The sequence below is a fragment of the Orycteropus afer genome, unplaced genomic scaffold, assembly GCF_000298275.1.
Source record: "Orycteropus afer afer isolate SDZICR_OR568_19922 unplaced genomic scaffold, OryAfe1.0 scaffold00049, whole genome shotgun sequence".
NCBI classification, from domain to species: domain Eukaryota; kingdom Metazoa; phylum Chordata; class Mammalia; order Tubulidentata; family Orycteropodidae; genus Orycteropus; species Orycteropus afer.
Window position 1 is genome coordinate 4,344,590 of NW_006921636.1, and position 16,555 is coordinate 4,361,144.

Genomic DNA, 16,555 nt, shown 5'->3' on the forward strand with positions numbered 1-16,555 from the left:
TTATCCACGTTCCAGCCATTCTGCGCCCGGATGCTAATTAGCTGCGCTCCCCTGATGAACACGCCTTTGTCACGTGTAGGGCCGGACTACAAAGCCCAGAATGCCTCGCCCCTCCCTGATCAATGAGGGCTTATTTAAATGATCTCTGAGGTCTTGGACCCAGGCCAATCAGCTGTCAGGGCTCATGATAAATCGCAATGCATTATTGATAATAATAATTACTGGGACATGCGCGTTCCGGCCGAAGGGGGGTAAAATTTCCCAACTCCAGGAATTTGTGGCGGAGAGGGCAAACCACCGCGGCTCTCCCGGCGCCCCGATGCTCGCACCATGTCGAGGCGCAAGCAGGCGAAACCCCAGCACATCAACTCCGAGGAGGACCAGGGGGAGCAGCAGCCGCAACAACCGACCTCGGAGCTTGCAGATGCGGCCCCAGTGGCGGCGGGGGAGCCGGGTGAGTGGGGTTGGGCGCCCGCCCGGCCCGGGGAACTTCCTAGGCATTCGCAGGATCCTCGCGGGCGCAGGCTTCGGAGCCCAGATCTTGGGACCCTGGTCTGAGGGCTCGGATAAGTGGACAGCGAGCCCGCCCCCGCTCCCCTTACTCTTGCAATTTTACACTTTTTTTTTCTCTTTTCCCGTCTTACGCAAGTTTCACCTCTCGTCCTCGCCCCTGTTATTGTAAAGTGGCCCCCCACTCTCTTCTCTGTTCCCCTCACCCCTGAAAGCTTCCTTTCCTTCTTGTCCTCTGCCCCTCTAATTGGTTCCACTTCCCTCACTTGCAACCCCCCCCCACACACACACACTTGTAACTTAGGTTCCCCTCCCACTCTGGCGCCGCTTTTAAAAGAACAGAGCCCCCGGGGTCCCCAGGCTCTCCCTCACCCTTTGGGGGCTTCTCTGGGAAGTGGGAGGAGGGGCGCACCCCTGGAAAAAACCCGGAGCTGGGCGATCTGTTGCATGCGTCCCTCCCGGGCCAAGTGGGGGGGAGGGGGCGCGACCTCTCCCCACCCCTGCAGTTGGGGTGAGGGCCACCCGCGCTGCGCACGGGGTTGAGGGCTCGAAGGAGGTGGAGAGGGGCACAAGATTTTCTTTATTTCATTTTACTTTTTGGTTTTCGCCTTTACGCCCTGCACTTCGCCGCCTGCCGATCTTCGCCCTCACCTTTCGGGGCCTGACCTCCAGCCATCTTTGATTTCCGACTTCCTAAAAATAACCACGGCCAGCGCAGGGGGCCGAGCCCCCTGGGCCAGGGTCGCGGGCGCAGGGCAGCCCCGCCGCCGCTGCAGCGGCCCCGCGTTTTGCGTGGCTTTTCTGGGGCGCGCGGCTCTCTTAAATGAGCGCCCGAGAGAGTGGAGAGGCCAGGGGCCGCGCGGCCGCGGCAGGGCGAATTCCGCAGCTGACCCGGCCCACGCGTCTGGCGCTCCGGGGTCTGCAAGAGTTCGGGACCCAGCCCCCAGGAGAGCAGGCCAACCCCTCTCTCACTCAACCGAGGAGGTTCTAGGAGCGAGGCGATGTCCCACTATCTCTGCGCCCTCCCGGCCCGCCAAATTGTCGCCTGATAAGTTTTTAGCGTGGGGGAGGGGGCATTTTCAATCCTCTCTCCGGCTTTTCGGGCCTTGCAGGTCGCCTCCCCGCCCGCTTGCTAATTTCGCGGCGGCTCATAGGGAATAGTGGGGTGCGCGGCAGCCCGGGGCACCGAGCGCCCCGACCCGGACGCTCTGGTTCGCGGCTGCTGCTTCTTGGAATTAACATACCCTCCTGTTTGTTTTCTTTTTTTCGGGTGTGGGGGGTGGAATGTAGTACATTTTCTAAATTTATAATAGACTAATGAAACCCCAAAATAAATATTATTTCCTGGGTACGTTAAAGAGACTGGCGCGATCGAGGGGGCGGCCGCGCGCGTTCCTCGGAAGGTCAGGGCAGCGCGCACCAGAGGCCTCCGCAGCCCAGACTCTTTGTGCCCTCGGCCGGGGCGGGGGCGGGGGGAGCGCAGGGAGCCGAGTCGCCGGGCCCACCTGGAACAAAAGGGTTAACCCTCGGCCAGCCCGCTTCCTCCCTCCGGAGAGGAGGGGCGAGCTCCTGCCGCTGACCCCTCCCTGGTCCTGCTCCGATAGCCCCTTCCCCCTACCGCCGTCCTTTTGGGTGGGCGCACACCGGCGGGGCTTTTCGTCTCGGTCGCTTTGGGGGGGCAGCTTTGTTAAAGGAGCACTTAAGTGAACGCTGGTGGGGATTTCGAAGCGAAGTCACCCTGACCCAGGCTGCTGCAATCTCCCGCCTGGCTGTGCGCTCCCACCATGATTTGGGTGGGTGCGGGTCGCGGGGCGGGCGGGCGGTCCACTATTGATCGCCGGAGGAGCGGACGGCCGGATTGCGCGCGGGCGCCCCCTGGAGGTTCCGCCTGCAGCCGCCTTCTGCTCTAGGAGGCGGTGCCCTTTGCAGGTACCGGCTCACACCTGTAGGTGGGACGGGTTGGAGGGAGGAGGAAGAGGGCTGGGCCCAGGAGGGGTGCTCCTTTGGACTTGTGCCAGCTCCTTGCGCCATTTCTGGCTGCGCCCGTGTTCTCGCCGAGGCTTGGAAATTCTTGGAAAGAGCTGCTCGGTCCTCGAATGGGTTTGCAGATGCCACTTTGAGGCGGAAATTCGTTTTCCCAGGCTGTACATTTTAATGCTGCACTTTGGCTATTTGCCGTTCAGCAACACATATATCTATATATATATGTGTATGTATTTCTTGTCATTTTTCTGTTAAAATTGGGCTGGTCTTGTTATGTAAAGCCATTTGAGACCCATTTCTAAAGAATGTAGTTTTTGGGGGAGGAAAATGAAGTTTGGCGATCAATTAGCAGATCAAAAAATCCGCAGGTGGTCGGATTCTAACTCTACATACAGGAAAATTAGCATTTTCTCAAAAGAGTTTCAAATACCCTTTGTGCTAAACTGGATTACAACCAACAACGATTAAGATTCCCAAGTTTCAAATAATGACCTACACCGGCTGTGGGAGTTCTGGAAATAGGGCAATTGATGCTCTTTATTTTAATTTCGAATAAGGGAATTCCTGATATTAGCACTAGTTGTAGTTGAGAGAGACGCTCTGTGTGAGATTGGTTTCCAAAAGGAACAGGGGCTACACATCTCCTTTGTTCATTAAGAAGAAATTGCATCATGAAACGCAGTGGGTCAGTTTGAAGAATGGAATAGCCCACAATCCAGTACAGGAGTCAAGAGTTGGTGATACTTGGTGGTGCTTCTGTGGGCTTGCTTAGGGAGGGGGGTGGGAAGGCAGGGTTTGTGTTTGATCTTTCAAAAAAGTGAAGTGGGGTTGGTATCTGGAAGTTAAGTGTTACTTTTTTTTTTTTTTTTCTGGTTTAAGTTTTTAGGGAGGTCTCCACTGCCATTCTGGGTTGTATGACTCTCAGCTGTGTGACCTTGAGTGGCGATCTCAGTTTTGGGTTCTTTTTCTACACTGGAGATAAAATGCCTGGATAGCCTCAACTCTACGGGGCTAACGTGCTGGGCTTGTGGTCACAGTCATTATTTTTAGGTAGAATGGTAAGAGGTTCTTAGTTTTTACTGATCCTATTGTGGCAGGCTGACTTGGAGCTGGCAGTTGAGATAATTAATTCTGCCATAACAGTGGCCCACTGGGTGCCAGTTGCCAAGCTAGTGACTAGTGACCTCCAGTCTGATAATTCTCACAACAACCGGTCAGAATTACATTGTTACTCATTTTAGAGCTGAGGGCAGCTCCCACTTGCAGAAATGTTTCCCTTGGTGCCTCACAGGCTTGTTTTCAGAAGCTGGAGGTGGGTTTGTGGTGAATTTAGAATGGTGGCTGATGAGGACATTCTCCTAGGAGGGAGCCCTCTTTGGTGTTTGCATGGGTCTGTGTTGTTATGTGATGTCGAGTCGGACCCGACTCATAGCGACCCCTCTTGGGTTCCCGAGGTAGTTATCACTACGGAAGTAGATTGCCCCATCTTCTTTCTGAGGAGTCGCTGGTAGGTTTTGAACCGCCAGCCTTCTGGTTAGCAGTCAAGTCCCTTAGGCACTATGCTACCAGAGCTCCCTTTGCTTGGGTTTAGCGATCCTATTTCGTTGATGAGATGCATTTGTTGGCCTCCTGGAATTTTTGAGGTAGGCTTTTGTTGGCTTTAGATCAAGAGGGTCCCGTAGAAACAAGTTGGGAATAAAGCCCTGTTTGCATTTGGTTGGTTTCTCTGGGCCCTTGGTGCCTTGGGAAATAAAAAGGGAAAGAGTTGAGAAGCACCCTATCTCATCATTGTTGACCAGTTCCCCCTTTGACTTGTAAAAAGCATGCGCACACTTGTAAGTGCCCATGGAAGAACTGCTTTTCCAGGTATTGCTATCTCTTTTTTTAACAAATAATTTTCATGTTGCTATCAGGCTTTGTGCTCGGAGATTCTCAGGAAAGAAGCAGACAAAAGCCCTGCCCTCATGGAGTGGACAGATTTGCTTAAAAGATGATCTGCTCTAGTTGAGCCACTGGGGAGTGGGGAGCACATCCGTAACCTTGATAGCAGAGCACCCACACACCTGAGCAGCTCGACATCCTTTCTGTCTTTTCCAAAAGCAGAGTCTCTGAATCCTGACCCCAGACTGTTGGAGAAATTTAATTTTCAGCTCCAAATTAACTAGAAACTTATTAAATTGAGCTGTGATCTGCCATCTACGAATTGAGTTGGATTGTGAAATTAAATTCAACTGACTGAATACTGAAGGACATCTCAATTTCCTTTTGTTTTTGGTAAGCAGTTATCCCAAGGAGGGCGTGGAGAGGTAGAAGATAATCTATTCATTGTAGTTCTTTTTAATATTGGAATGAAAAAAAGATAAGCATTGAGTCAATGGTTTATCCAGATAGACAGGTTTTATTTTTTAAGCGTTTTAGTGGCCCTAGCATTTGATTGGTCTCTTGTGATGAGCTTTCTTCCTATACAATAGTAAGAGTATTTTCCATCCATTTGGCAGTGATTGAATCTAAGACCCCTGCTGGGTTTACTGCATTCTTCCAACTTATTGGATAACTAGATGCTGAGAGATAACATTCCTAAAATTCGGGGTGGGGGTGGGGCAGAGGGATGGAAGCAACTAGCCAGAGTGTAATCCCTCTGAACTTTGCTTTTTCCTTTTTGAAGGATTAACCTAAGTGTACCCAGCGGTGGTTCATAACAGAGCCCTTACTCTTTGGCAAATACGCTTTCAGTATTTGCCAACGGTGGTCTGGATGTAAAAGTACTATTTACTGCACATGTAAATAGCGCTGCTGCTGTTTTAAGACTCAAGTGGGGTGTCGCTGGTCTTGCTTGCAGGCTACAGAAGAGGCCAGCTTGTGTATACAGTGAAGGCGAGCTGGTATCCAGGTTGTAAATCACTCTTGGGAACTGTTGGGTCCTTCTAGAGCCCAGGGGTGTTTTAACTGCTTCTGTGCCATTGGGCCACTTTGGAAGTCCTGCAGACCTCTTTTTCAATAAAATGTCTTTGAAAGGATAAAATAAAATAGAATAGCAAGGAAATAAGTTTCATTAAAATTCAGGCATCAAAAACAAAGACGTGGGTAATGTAGTCACACGTGCTTCTTGATAGAGGACAAATAAAAACGCTTGAGCAGCCTGTCAAAGCCATAATTAGCAAGAAATGCAACAACTGTGTCATGATATGGAAATATCTGAATTCTATTAATGAGAAACTCAAAGGATTCTGCTCATACCTCTGTGTTCCCTACATTCATAATGGAGAGAAGCAGCCAGTTGTCCTTAAGATTAGTGAAAATAAACGTCAATTTTTTTTTCCCCCCACATCTGAGTTAGTAGACCAGCTTGTGGTTGCCTGCTTTAAAAGGACAGGCTTTCTCAACAGAGTGAATATTGTTACTGAAGGGAGAGGAAAGAAAGTTTGGCTATTACAGTGGTTGTGGTGTATTTATGGTAATAAAATTTAATGGGGGGGGGTGTGTGTGGCAGAAGAGCCATTAGGATGATAATGAAAAAAAAAAGTTGGAGGAAAACTGCTTTAGAAAAACAATTACACTTTAGGCCAGTAATTTTAGTCTCCCTCTTCCATGGTATTTAAGAATTCCGTTCCTGATTTTCTGTCTTCTAGCAGTTATGTCACCTTGAGCCACTTAGTTATTTCTGATCCTCGGTTTCCATACCTGCAGAATGAGGGGTGATGCTTATTTGCTTTCATGAGTTAAGGTAGAAGAGTCTAAAGTGTAAGTTTTCTGTTCTTTTGGGGGGACGGGGGTGGGGCTTTGGCTTTGGCCATTCCATGGGGTGGGGTAAATGTTTGCACCACTTCTGTTATTGATTCCCAGAATGAATGAGTCAAAGGATACAAACATGCTAATTAAAAAGAAGCGCGGTACAAAACTATATACAATTTAGAGCTTCCCCTTCACCGCTGTCATCCAGACCCACTCGTGCCCTGGGGGGTAGCAACCAGCAACTGTCTCTCATTTACCTCCTTAGAAATCTCCCCTGCATAGCGATGAGGGATGATACCACTGAGGCAGTATCACTAGAGAAGTAGATTGCCCCATTTTCCTTCCCAGGAGTGGATGGTGGGTTTGAACTGACAGCCTTCTGGTTAGCAGTCAAAATCCTTAGGCACTGTGCTACCAGAGCTCCTGCAAACAGGATGGAGGCACCTAATTCATATCCTGTTTTCTTACCGCCCCCCGCCCCCACCACCACCAAAAAAAAGAAAGAAAAAAAAAGAAATTTAGGGCAGCGTCTTAGTTACCTAGTCCTCCTATAACAAAAACCACAGGTGGGTAGCTTTGCCAAACAAAAGTTGATTTTCTCAACAGTTTAGGAGATTAAAAGTCAGGGTGCTAGCTCTGGGGGCCTGCTTCTCTGTGTCGCTGGGGGGGGGTCCTTTTCAGCTCACAGATGATCTTCCTGTGGTGTGGCCTGTCTCTTCATCTCCCCTGGCTGCCCAGCTTGCTCAGGCTGTTCTATCTCAAGACTGACCACACACCCTGTGTTAATATTGCAAAGAAAACCCGTTCCCAAATGGGATTACATCACAGGTATTACAGGGTAGGGTTTGCAGCGTATCTTAAGGGGCACACACAATTCGGTCCATCTCCCTACCCTATATGGCAACACATGCAGGTATGTTTTATTTCTGTACGTTACAAAGTATTCATCATATTGCCTTACTCTGTTTAACCACAAGCTTACAGATGGACCAAGTGCAACATTTTTATTGTTGCTGTTTATTAATAGGAAAAAGGCCTTCCTTGTATGAAACTAAATTCCGAAGGAAGGAGCTGTTGGGGCAGATGAGTGTGTAGCTAGCTCTTGGTTATGATGCAGCTGGGTTGCTCTTGGAAGAAGCTGTGCTATTTGTGTGGGCTTAACCAGCAGTCTGTGCCCGTCCGTCTGTCTCCCCCGAACACTTGTTAAAAAGTGGCACTTTCTCAAGCTCCTTACGTATAATTTTCAGAACTGGCTTTCTGGAAAATTGGTACCATTTAACACCCCTACCCCCCAGCACGGTGTTTCAAGTCTTGGAGAAGCTGTACGGATTAACAGGGGTTCTGGGAGTTGAGGGGTATTCTTCACTTGGTCTCAAATGAGAGAGAATCAGAGCAGTGTTGGGGGGCCGTAAGGAAGGAGAGTGACTTTCCACTGTATGTAGCAGCAAGACAACTTGTCCTAGCAGTTTAAAAACAACTTTGGGGAGTTCCAGGACCAAGATGGCATTCTTGTGCCTCCCCTTCCTAGTCCTCTGCCCTCCTGGGCTTTCCTGTCATCCTCTGGCTTCCCTGAGAGGAAAGACAATATGATCTCCGCAGAAGAAACATTGTATGACAGAAAGATACACAGAAAGGTTCAGATGGGGCGGGGAGGGTATGGACTGCTAAAAGAACTAACAAATCTGTCCTGGAAGAAGTGTAGCCAGAGTGCTCCTTGGAGGTGGGAATGGCCAGACTGTCTCACCTATGTTGGTCATGTTATCAGAAGGGACCAGTCCCTAGAGAAGGATGTCATGCTTGGTAAGGTGGAGGGGTCGATGAAACGAAGGCCCTCAATGAGATGGATTGACAGAGTGGCTACAGTAGGGATGGACTCAAGTATAGCAAGGATCTTGGAGCTGGCATGGGACCTGGGGCGGTGTTTGATTTTGCTGTGCATAGGGTCACTATGAGTCGGGGATGGCTCAATGGCACCTGATAGCAACAACAATCTTACTTCATGAAGGAACCAAAAAATCCAAACTCACTACTATTGAGTTGATTCTAACTCATAGCAACCCTATAATACAGACTAGAACTGCTCCATAAGGTTTGGAAAGCAGTCCAGACTGCCCACCTTTTAAGTATCAGCTGAGCGCTTACCACTTTGCCAGCAGGGCTCCGTCACAGAGAACCATGCCTGGCACAAAGTAAGTTAAAAGTGATCTATTTGTTTTGAAATGTGTTGCTTTGAGCACGTCATGTTTCATATCTGAGTCTCGGCTTTCTGACTTGTCACGTTATTCTGTCTAAATTAGTCTAAAACTAAGAGTTAACCCCGTTTCTCTTAGTCATGCTCTTTAAAGAAAACCGTATTTGATGATCTGGTCTGATCAGATTTTTACTGGTCTTCTCAAGAAAAATGGCACGGTTTCAAATCCTCCCTCCCCTTTGGTGAAAAGCCCCATGGTTTTTTGTTTTGTGTTTTGAACAATGCTTTGCTGTGTTTCCAGTGAAGGTTGTTGTGTGACATTCACGATGTGTGAACATTCTCATTATTGTTTCCGTTATGGTTGTGCTGTTTCCGTGAATGTTCTAGCTCCCTGCCCCCTTACCTTCTCATCTTCGTTTTAAAGTCACTGTTGGCTGTTTGGTGTCGTAGGTGCTTTTTTAAAAAGAGCATAGTATTCACAGGTGAGACCCTTCAGTTTGTAAGTCCATCTGTCATTTAGGTAAAAAGTCACCTTGGACAAGAACCCTGTGGTTGTAAGAAATGTAATCACCCAAGAATTGCTTTACAAAGTAATGATTTATTTAAGACTGATATGAGCCATCCTGGCCCTTTGGCCGTGTGGTCACAGGCTTCCAGCACACAGGCTGCCTGGCTGCCTTTGGTTCTTTGGTGGCAACATTGCACATACAGGCTTTGTTTTAAAGCCGTAAATGTGGTGGACGTCCCTCCGCTCTGCAGTATTTTCCTTTTGCCTTCTATCTGTGTATCCATGTCGGGCCAGAGACTGAACTCTGCGTAGTGTCATACTATGATTGGCCCAGAATTTACTTTTTGATGCTACAAACATTTCTGCAAAAAATACCCCTCTGACACGTGTCTGTATTTTTGTGCGAATGTTGGTATGGTTTAGATTTGTGGACCTGGAGATGCTAGGTCTCAGATGTGCCTGGGTTCCTTTGTCCTTAGGCTGGAGGCTTCGGTGACTTCTTAGCAGGGAGGAGATGCACCTAATAGGATAGTTGGGACATAAAGGACCATCTACCCGACTGCTTATACCCAAGACCAAGTCCGTGAACCAGTCACTATGAATATCACTTTTGCCCAAAATAGCACTGTTTGATTGTACGTATTTACTTTCAGAGAACAAGGATCTAGAGTAATTGTCACAGTCATGGAAGTGGCAGTGGGAGTTCCATCATTCTGTCCCCTCTTCCCATCCCGTGCTTCTCTACAAGGCCTGGTTTGTCCTTTTCGCATCCTAACCATTAGGATGTGCCTGTGGGTTGTTCATAATCTGGACAATAGTGATGCCTGATTCTCTCTGGTCGTTCCTTCCCCCGACATTTGTGAATTTCTTACATTTTCCTGTATATGAGGGTATCCCAAGGAGCAAGGTTGGTATTTGTTTACTGGGCCTCCCTATCTAAATTCACCCAGAGTACTGTTGTTCTGTGTATTTTAAGTGCTTTTACTACTGCTGTAGAGGGTTGATAAGGAGCCCTGGGGGTGCCGTGGCTAGGCTTTCCGCTGCTGACTAAAGGTTGGCAGTGTGAACCCACCAACCCCTGTCAGTGGAAAGATGTGGCTGTCTGCTTTTATAAAGATTACAACCTTGGAAGTCCTGCAGGGTGGCTCTACTCTGACCGGTAGGGTTGCTGTGAATTGGAATCGATTGACAGCAGAATGATGGTTTGTTGATTGAATGAGTGACTTCCTGCAAATGTTCATGATGGGCTCAGGACAGTGTGATGTGAGTGTGTTCAATGTCGTGTTAATTGACTGCATTTCCCTTTGCACGCCACTTAGAAGTAGGGAGAGGGTTTGCGTACAGATGACTTGAAGACGTGATTGATTCATTCTGTGTCTCTGGGGGACTTCCCCTGTACCTGTTGGACACAGATGACAAGGACCGCCGCTACACTAAGTTGCTGTGGTTCTTCCTAAGAAACCACCCCTGTGTCTCTTGTGGGTGAATGTTTATCTGTCTCTCTCTTGTCACAGGTCCTCCAATGAGCCACCCAGGGGCCAATGACGAAGTGAAGGGGGATGAATCCACGGCCAAGCGGCTTCGTCGCGAGGACACCCACATCTGTGAGAAATGCTGTGCAGAGTTCTTTAGCATCTCCGAGTTCCTAGAACATAAGAAAAATTGCACTAAAAACCCACCCGTGCTCATCATGAATGACAGTGAGGGGCCGGTGCCTTCCGAAGACTTCTCCAGAGCTGTGCTGAGCCACCAGCCACATAGCCCAAGCAGTAAGGACAGTCACATGGAGAACAGTGGCAGCTCAGGGGACCTGAAAGAGAAGCCAGGATCGGAGTCTGTAGTGTACTTAAAGACTGAGGCAGCCTTGCCACCTGCACCACAGGACATAAGCTGTTTACCCAAAGGCAAAGTTGCCAACACCAACGTGACTTTACAGGCATTACGGGGCACCAAGGTGGCGGTGAACCAACGGAGCGCCGATACGCTGCCGGCCCCCCTGCCCACTGCCAGCAGCATCCCCTGGGTCCTCGAGCAGATCCTATGTCTCCAGCAGCAGCAGCTACAGCAGATCCAGCTCACGGAGCAGATCCGCATCCAAGTGAACATGTGGGCTTCCCACGCCCTGCACTCTGGTGTGGCGGGAACTGATGCTCTGAAGACGCTAGGCAGCCATGTGTCCCAGCAAGTTTCTGCTGCTGTGGCTTTGCTCAGTCAGAAAGCTGGAGGCCAGGCTGTGTCTCTGGACTCCTTGAAACAAGCCAAGCTACCTCATGCCAACATCCCTTCCACTGCCACCTCCGTGTCCCAGGGGCTGACGCCCTTCGCCCTAAAGCCGGATGGGACGAGGGTGCTTCCAAACGTCATGTCGCGCCTTCCGGGTGCTTTGCTACCTCAAGCTCCAGGCTCTGTGCTCTTCCAGGGCCCGTTCTCCACAGTGGCGTTGGACCCATCTAAGAAAGGGAAAGGGAAGCCACCCAACGTCTCTGCGGCGGAAGTCAAACCTAAAGACGAGGCCATCCTCTACAAGCACAAGTGTAAGTACTGTAGCAAGGTTTTTGGGACTGATAGCTCCTTGCAGATCCACCTCCGCTCCCATACTGGAGAGAGACCCTTCGTGTGCTCTGTCTGTGGCCACCGGTTCACCACCAAGGGCAACCTCAAGGTGCACTTTCATCGACATCCCCAGGTGAAGGCAAACCCCCAGCTGTTTGCCGAGTTCCAGGATAAAATGGCATCGGGCAACGGGATTCCCTATGCAGTCTCTGTACCTGTCCCTGTAGATGAATCAAGCATCTCCCTAGACAGCAAACCTGTCCTTGTACCAGGGACCCCCTCTGCAGGGCTACCTCAAACTCTGTCTTCAGGGACTAACCCCAAGGACCTCATGGGTGGCCCATTGCCCAACGACTTGCAGCCTGGGCCTTCTCCAGAAAGTGAGGGTGGAACCACACTACCTGGGGTGGGACCCAACCATAATTCCCCAAGGGTTGGTGACTTCCCAGGGAGAGGGACCCCAGAGCCAGGGTCAGAGACCCTGAAATTACAGCAGCTGGTGGAGAACATCGACAAGGCCACCTCCGACCCCAATGAATGTCTCATTTGCCACCGTGTCTTAAGCTGCCAAAGTTCCCTCAAGATGCATTACCGCACCCACACTGGGGAGAGACCTTTCCAGTGTAAGATCTGTGGCCGAGCCTTTTCCACCAAGGGCAATCTGAAGACTCACCTTGGGGTTCACCGAACCAACACGTCAGTCAAGACACAGCACTCGTGTCCCATCTGCCAGAAGAAGTTTACCAATGCCGTCATGTTGCAGCAACACATCCGGATGCACATGGGTGGTCAGATCCCCAACACACCCCTGCCTGAGAACCCCTGTGACTTTACAGGTACCGAGCCCATGGTGGTCAGTGAGAATGGCAGCACGAGTGCCATTTGCCTTGACGATGCTGTCGAAAGCATCGATGTGGATGAAGTCGGCTCCCAGGATGCTCCCAGTAGCTCATCCAAGGTTACCATGGTCCTTCCCAAAATTCACCCGACATCACCAACATTAGGGTTCTCCATGATGGCTTCCGTAGACGCCCCAGGGAAAGTGGGTCATGTCTCCCTTGGCCTGCAGCGACAGAACAGCCGGGAGAACAGTTCTGTGGAGAGTGATGGCTTGACCAATGACTCCTCCTCAGTGATGGAAGACCAGGAGTACCAGAGCCGAAGTCCAGAAGCTCTGGAGACCACATCCTTCCAAGCAGTCTCTCCAGCCAACAGCCAAGCAGAAAGCGTCAAGTCCAGGTCTCCCGATGTTGGAGGCAAAGCAGAGAGCGCCGAGAGCAGCCACGGGGAGACGGAAGGTGATAGAGCTTTGGATTTCACTTAATGTCCATTTTGGGCTCCAGGCCATCAAAGAGCAACCTGGGTTGAACATTGCAAACAGTATGGTACAAAAGCAGTTCCATTTTAGGGGAATTAATTAAAGCCTTTGTGCTACTTCTAGGTAGAGGGACATAATAGCAGTGAAACCTGTGTAAGCTGGAACCCACGTAAGGTGGAAACCTGTCACAGAAGGGAAACCCAAGTGCTTTCCACTAAATTGAGAGCGATAGAAAACTGATGACTTAATTAATTCCCTTTAAGAAGAGCTCTGGTAGTGTGGCGGGTAAGTCATTTGGCTGCTAACCAGAAAGTTGGTGGTTCAAACCCACCAGCTGGTCCATGGAAGAAAGAGGAGGTAGTCTGCTTGCATAAACATTTACAGCCTTGGAAACCCATGGGGGTCACTGTGAGTCACAATCATGATGATAGTAGATACACCCGTCAAAGAGAGAAAAACGAAGCAGTCCAAGTGAGTTCTGGCTCTCAAAGGTTTCACTGTAACTACCTCTATTCCAGCCTAAGCATGCTCATTAATGATTAATGCAAATTGATTATTACGGACAGTATAATTTTTGTTTTTATTTTTGTTTGAGTCCCCCCAGGGACCATGTGGGTAATCTTTAAATGACCTCTCTGATAGAAGAATCTTTGAGAAAGTGGGCACTGCTTTTTGGCCACTGAGATAAGCCATAGTTCTTTGATTTCAAGGTCCCACACTCTCATGGTAGTATTCACAAATTGTAACTGTTGAGGGGGAAAATAAAGAACCTAGCCCATTTTAAATGTACATTCCAACCGTAGGGTATCGCTTAATGTCATTCATGGTAAAAGTAGGGGACACAGCTGCATCTTAGAGTCAAAGAAAGATGGTGTCTGGGCACACTTTCAAACTACCTTATGCAGAAATTTGAACTTGCATGCTGCCCATCACTTTACAGACCAAAACAGTAAAATTTCCTAAGGGTTTGACTCATGACTCAAGCTGTTTCCAAGGTATACATCTCATTTCCTCTAAGCCATGTCCAGGCTCTCAAACTGTAAGCCATGTCCAGGCTCTCAAACTGTAGCAGGCAGTTGTTTTAAAGTGCTTTTTGGCTTGAAGGATAGATTGAGTCTTGGATGATAATGGCTTGGGATCTTTTTTTCTCTTGCATTCCTAGGTCGGAGCAGTCTCCCACCAACATTTATCCGGACCCAGCCAACCTATGTCAAAGTTGAAGTTCCTGGCACGTTTGTTGGACCCTCAACCCTGTCCTCAGGCATGACACCTTTGTTAACGGTCCAGCCACGACGGCAGGCCAAGCAACATGGCTGCACGCGCTGCGGGAAGAATTTCTCGTCTGCGAGTGCGCTTCAGATTCACGAGCGCACGCACACTGGAGAGAAGCCTTTTGTGTGCAACATATGTGGGCGTGCCTTCACCACCAAAGGCAACCTGAAGGTGGGCTTCCTGTGCCTTTTAGCAGGGCTGGGTGGTGGGCATCTCTTAGGGGTGCTACCCATGAAGGCCCAGTGTGGGGTAGAGTGTCAAATCTCATAGCTGGCTCTTGAATTAATTTTAATTTTAATTTTTTTTTTAATTACATACATGTTCTTCCATTTTACCATCTCTGCAGTTGGCCTGCCTCTTACACTCGGTGGAATGAGAAGGCATTGCACCTGGTTTAATTGACAGTGTCCTTTCTAATGTATATGCAGAACAGTGTATCTTACATGTGATGCAATTTGGCAGCAGGAGACAAGGTTTCCCTAATGCTCCTTTTTTCTTATGGAGTCCAGCCTGGGTAGTTTTCCCTCCAGTGTTGGTGCCGTTGTTGTGAGGTGCCATTCCAATTCAAAACAACCCTGTGTGCAACAGAACGGAGCGCTGCCTGATTCTCATTGAAGATCTCTTTTCACTCCCCTTCTCTTTTACCAAGCCTGCTATCCTTCTGCAGGAGCTGTGAACGTGAAATAGGATCTACAGATATACTTGAGTTTTGTCAGATGTGGTGGAGGATTGAAAAATCATTCATAGATGAGCTTTATGCTTTAAGACTCAGTGGCAGCCCTGTGTATTGATTTTTGTTGTCCTAGCCTGCTAAATTGAAAGAAATACTATGCATTAAGAGTGTGTGATACTGTACCACTGAGATCAGCTAGGCCAGATTTTACTGTATATTGACCTAGGTATGCAAAGTGTTGAAGAGCAAAGGTGTCACTTTGAATGCTGAGGTGTGTCTGACCCAAGCCATGGTATTTTTAATAACTCGTATGCATTTGAAAGCTAGAAGTGGAATAAGGAAGGCTGAAGAATTGACATGTTTGAATTGTGGTGTTAATGAAAAATACTGGAAATACCACAGACTGCCAGAAGAACAAACAAATCTGTCCTGGGAGAAGTGCACCCAGAATGTTACTTAGAGGCCAGAATGGCCAGACTTCTCATGTTCTTAGGTCATAGTTGTCAGAAGGGACCACTCCCTGGAGAAGGATATCATGCTTGTTAGAGAGTCAGCAAAAAAGGGGAAGACCCTCAATGAGATGGATGGACGGACACAGTGGCTGCAACGAGGGGCTCAAGCATAACAAGGATTATGAGGATGGCGCAGGACCCCAGGCCGTGAGTGTTTGGTTCTGTCGTATGTAGGGTCGCTATGAGTCGGAGCCAACTCACCGGCACCTAACACCAAGGGTAGAAGTAGGATCCACCAAAGATTTCAAGGAACTTTAGTGGCATAGTGCCTAAGGCATTTGACTGGTAACCTGAAGGCTGGTGGTTCAAACCCACCAGCCACTCCACGGAAGGAAGACTGGGCAGTCTACTTCTGTAAAAATATACCACCTCAGAATCCCAAGGGGGGTTGCTCTGAGTTGGAATCAACTTGATGGCAGTGAGTTGTTTGTTTTGTTTGTTTTAAGATTTGACCTAGGAAAGGAAGGAAGGAATGGGCAGTACAGATGCCCTGGGACAGAAGAGTGCCTGACATAAAGAATTCAAAGCCTGTTGGTGTGAGAACCCTGGATGGGAACAGAGGACTTGGGTGTCACCTTGAGTCTGTATCTAATTTTTGCTCTGTGACCCTGGACAAAGGCCATGTCCTCCCTTAGTATTTCTTTACCTTTGAATGGGTAGACTAGTTGAATTCTTAAGTTAGAATAAAGGTTGAAAACTTTAAAATGATGAAAGAACTAGGCACCGTTTTAAAGATGAAAAATATTTATTCTTAAAAATGCAACATTTTTTAACCTTCTTGGCAAAAGGTTGGAGGCGGCAAATGAAATGTGAAACCTGGACATAGGCAGCTTAATTTGCCCACAGGCCCTGGAGTCAGGCTGCGTGAAAGTCTGGCACTGCTGTTACTATGTAAGTGGTTTGGGGAAGATGATCTGCCGGGCCTCACTGCACCATCATTAGCGTGAGGAAGGAGTAGCAATAGTTAGGCACTTGGCTGCTCACCGAGAAGCTGGCAATTCGATCCTGCTAGGGGCTCCCTGGGAGAAAAGACGTAGCCGTCTGCTCCCATAAAGATTACACCCTAGAAAAGTTGATGGAGCATTCTACTTTGTTCTGCAGGGGCGCCATATTTTGTGTAGGGTTGCTGTGGTCCAACGGTACACATCATAGGGTGTTGATAATATGAAGGTATTGACCTCGAGGTTGTGTTGGAAGCTGAGTTGTTAGTGCAGTGTTTCCAATTCTGCTTGAACATCGTGTTATGTGTTAGCTGTTGTCATTACAAGAACTAGCAGTGATAAAACAAGTCACTTCTAAGTGA

General features: G+C 48.7%; 1 protein-coding gene across 1 annotated transcript in view; it reads left to right on the forward strand.

The window, feature by feature from the left end:
* Window positions 1-330: 330 nt before the first annotated feature.
* Window positions 331-16,555, forward strand: part of SALL4 (spalt like transcription factor 4) — an 18,830-nt gene continuing 2,605 nt past the window's right edge. Inside the window, exons 1-3 of the mRNA XM_007938307.1 lie at window positions 331-454; window positions 10,439-12,775; window positions 13,958-14,238. Of these exons, the coding sequence (XP_007936498.1) occupies window positions 331-454; window positions 10,439-12,775; window positions 13,958-14,238 (2,742 nt within the window). The remainder of the gene's footprint in view (window positions 455-10,438; window positions 12,776-13,957; window positions 14,239-16,555) is intronic.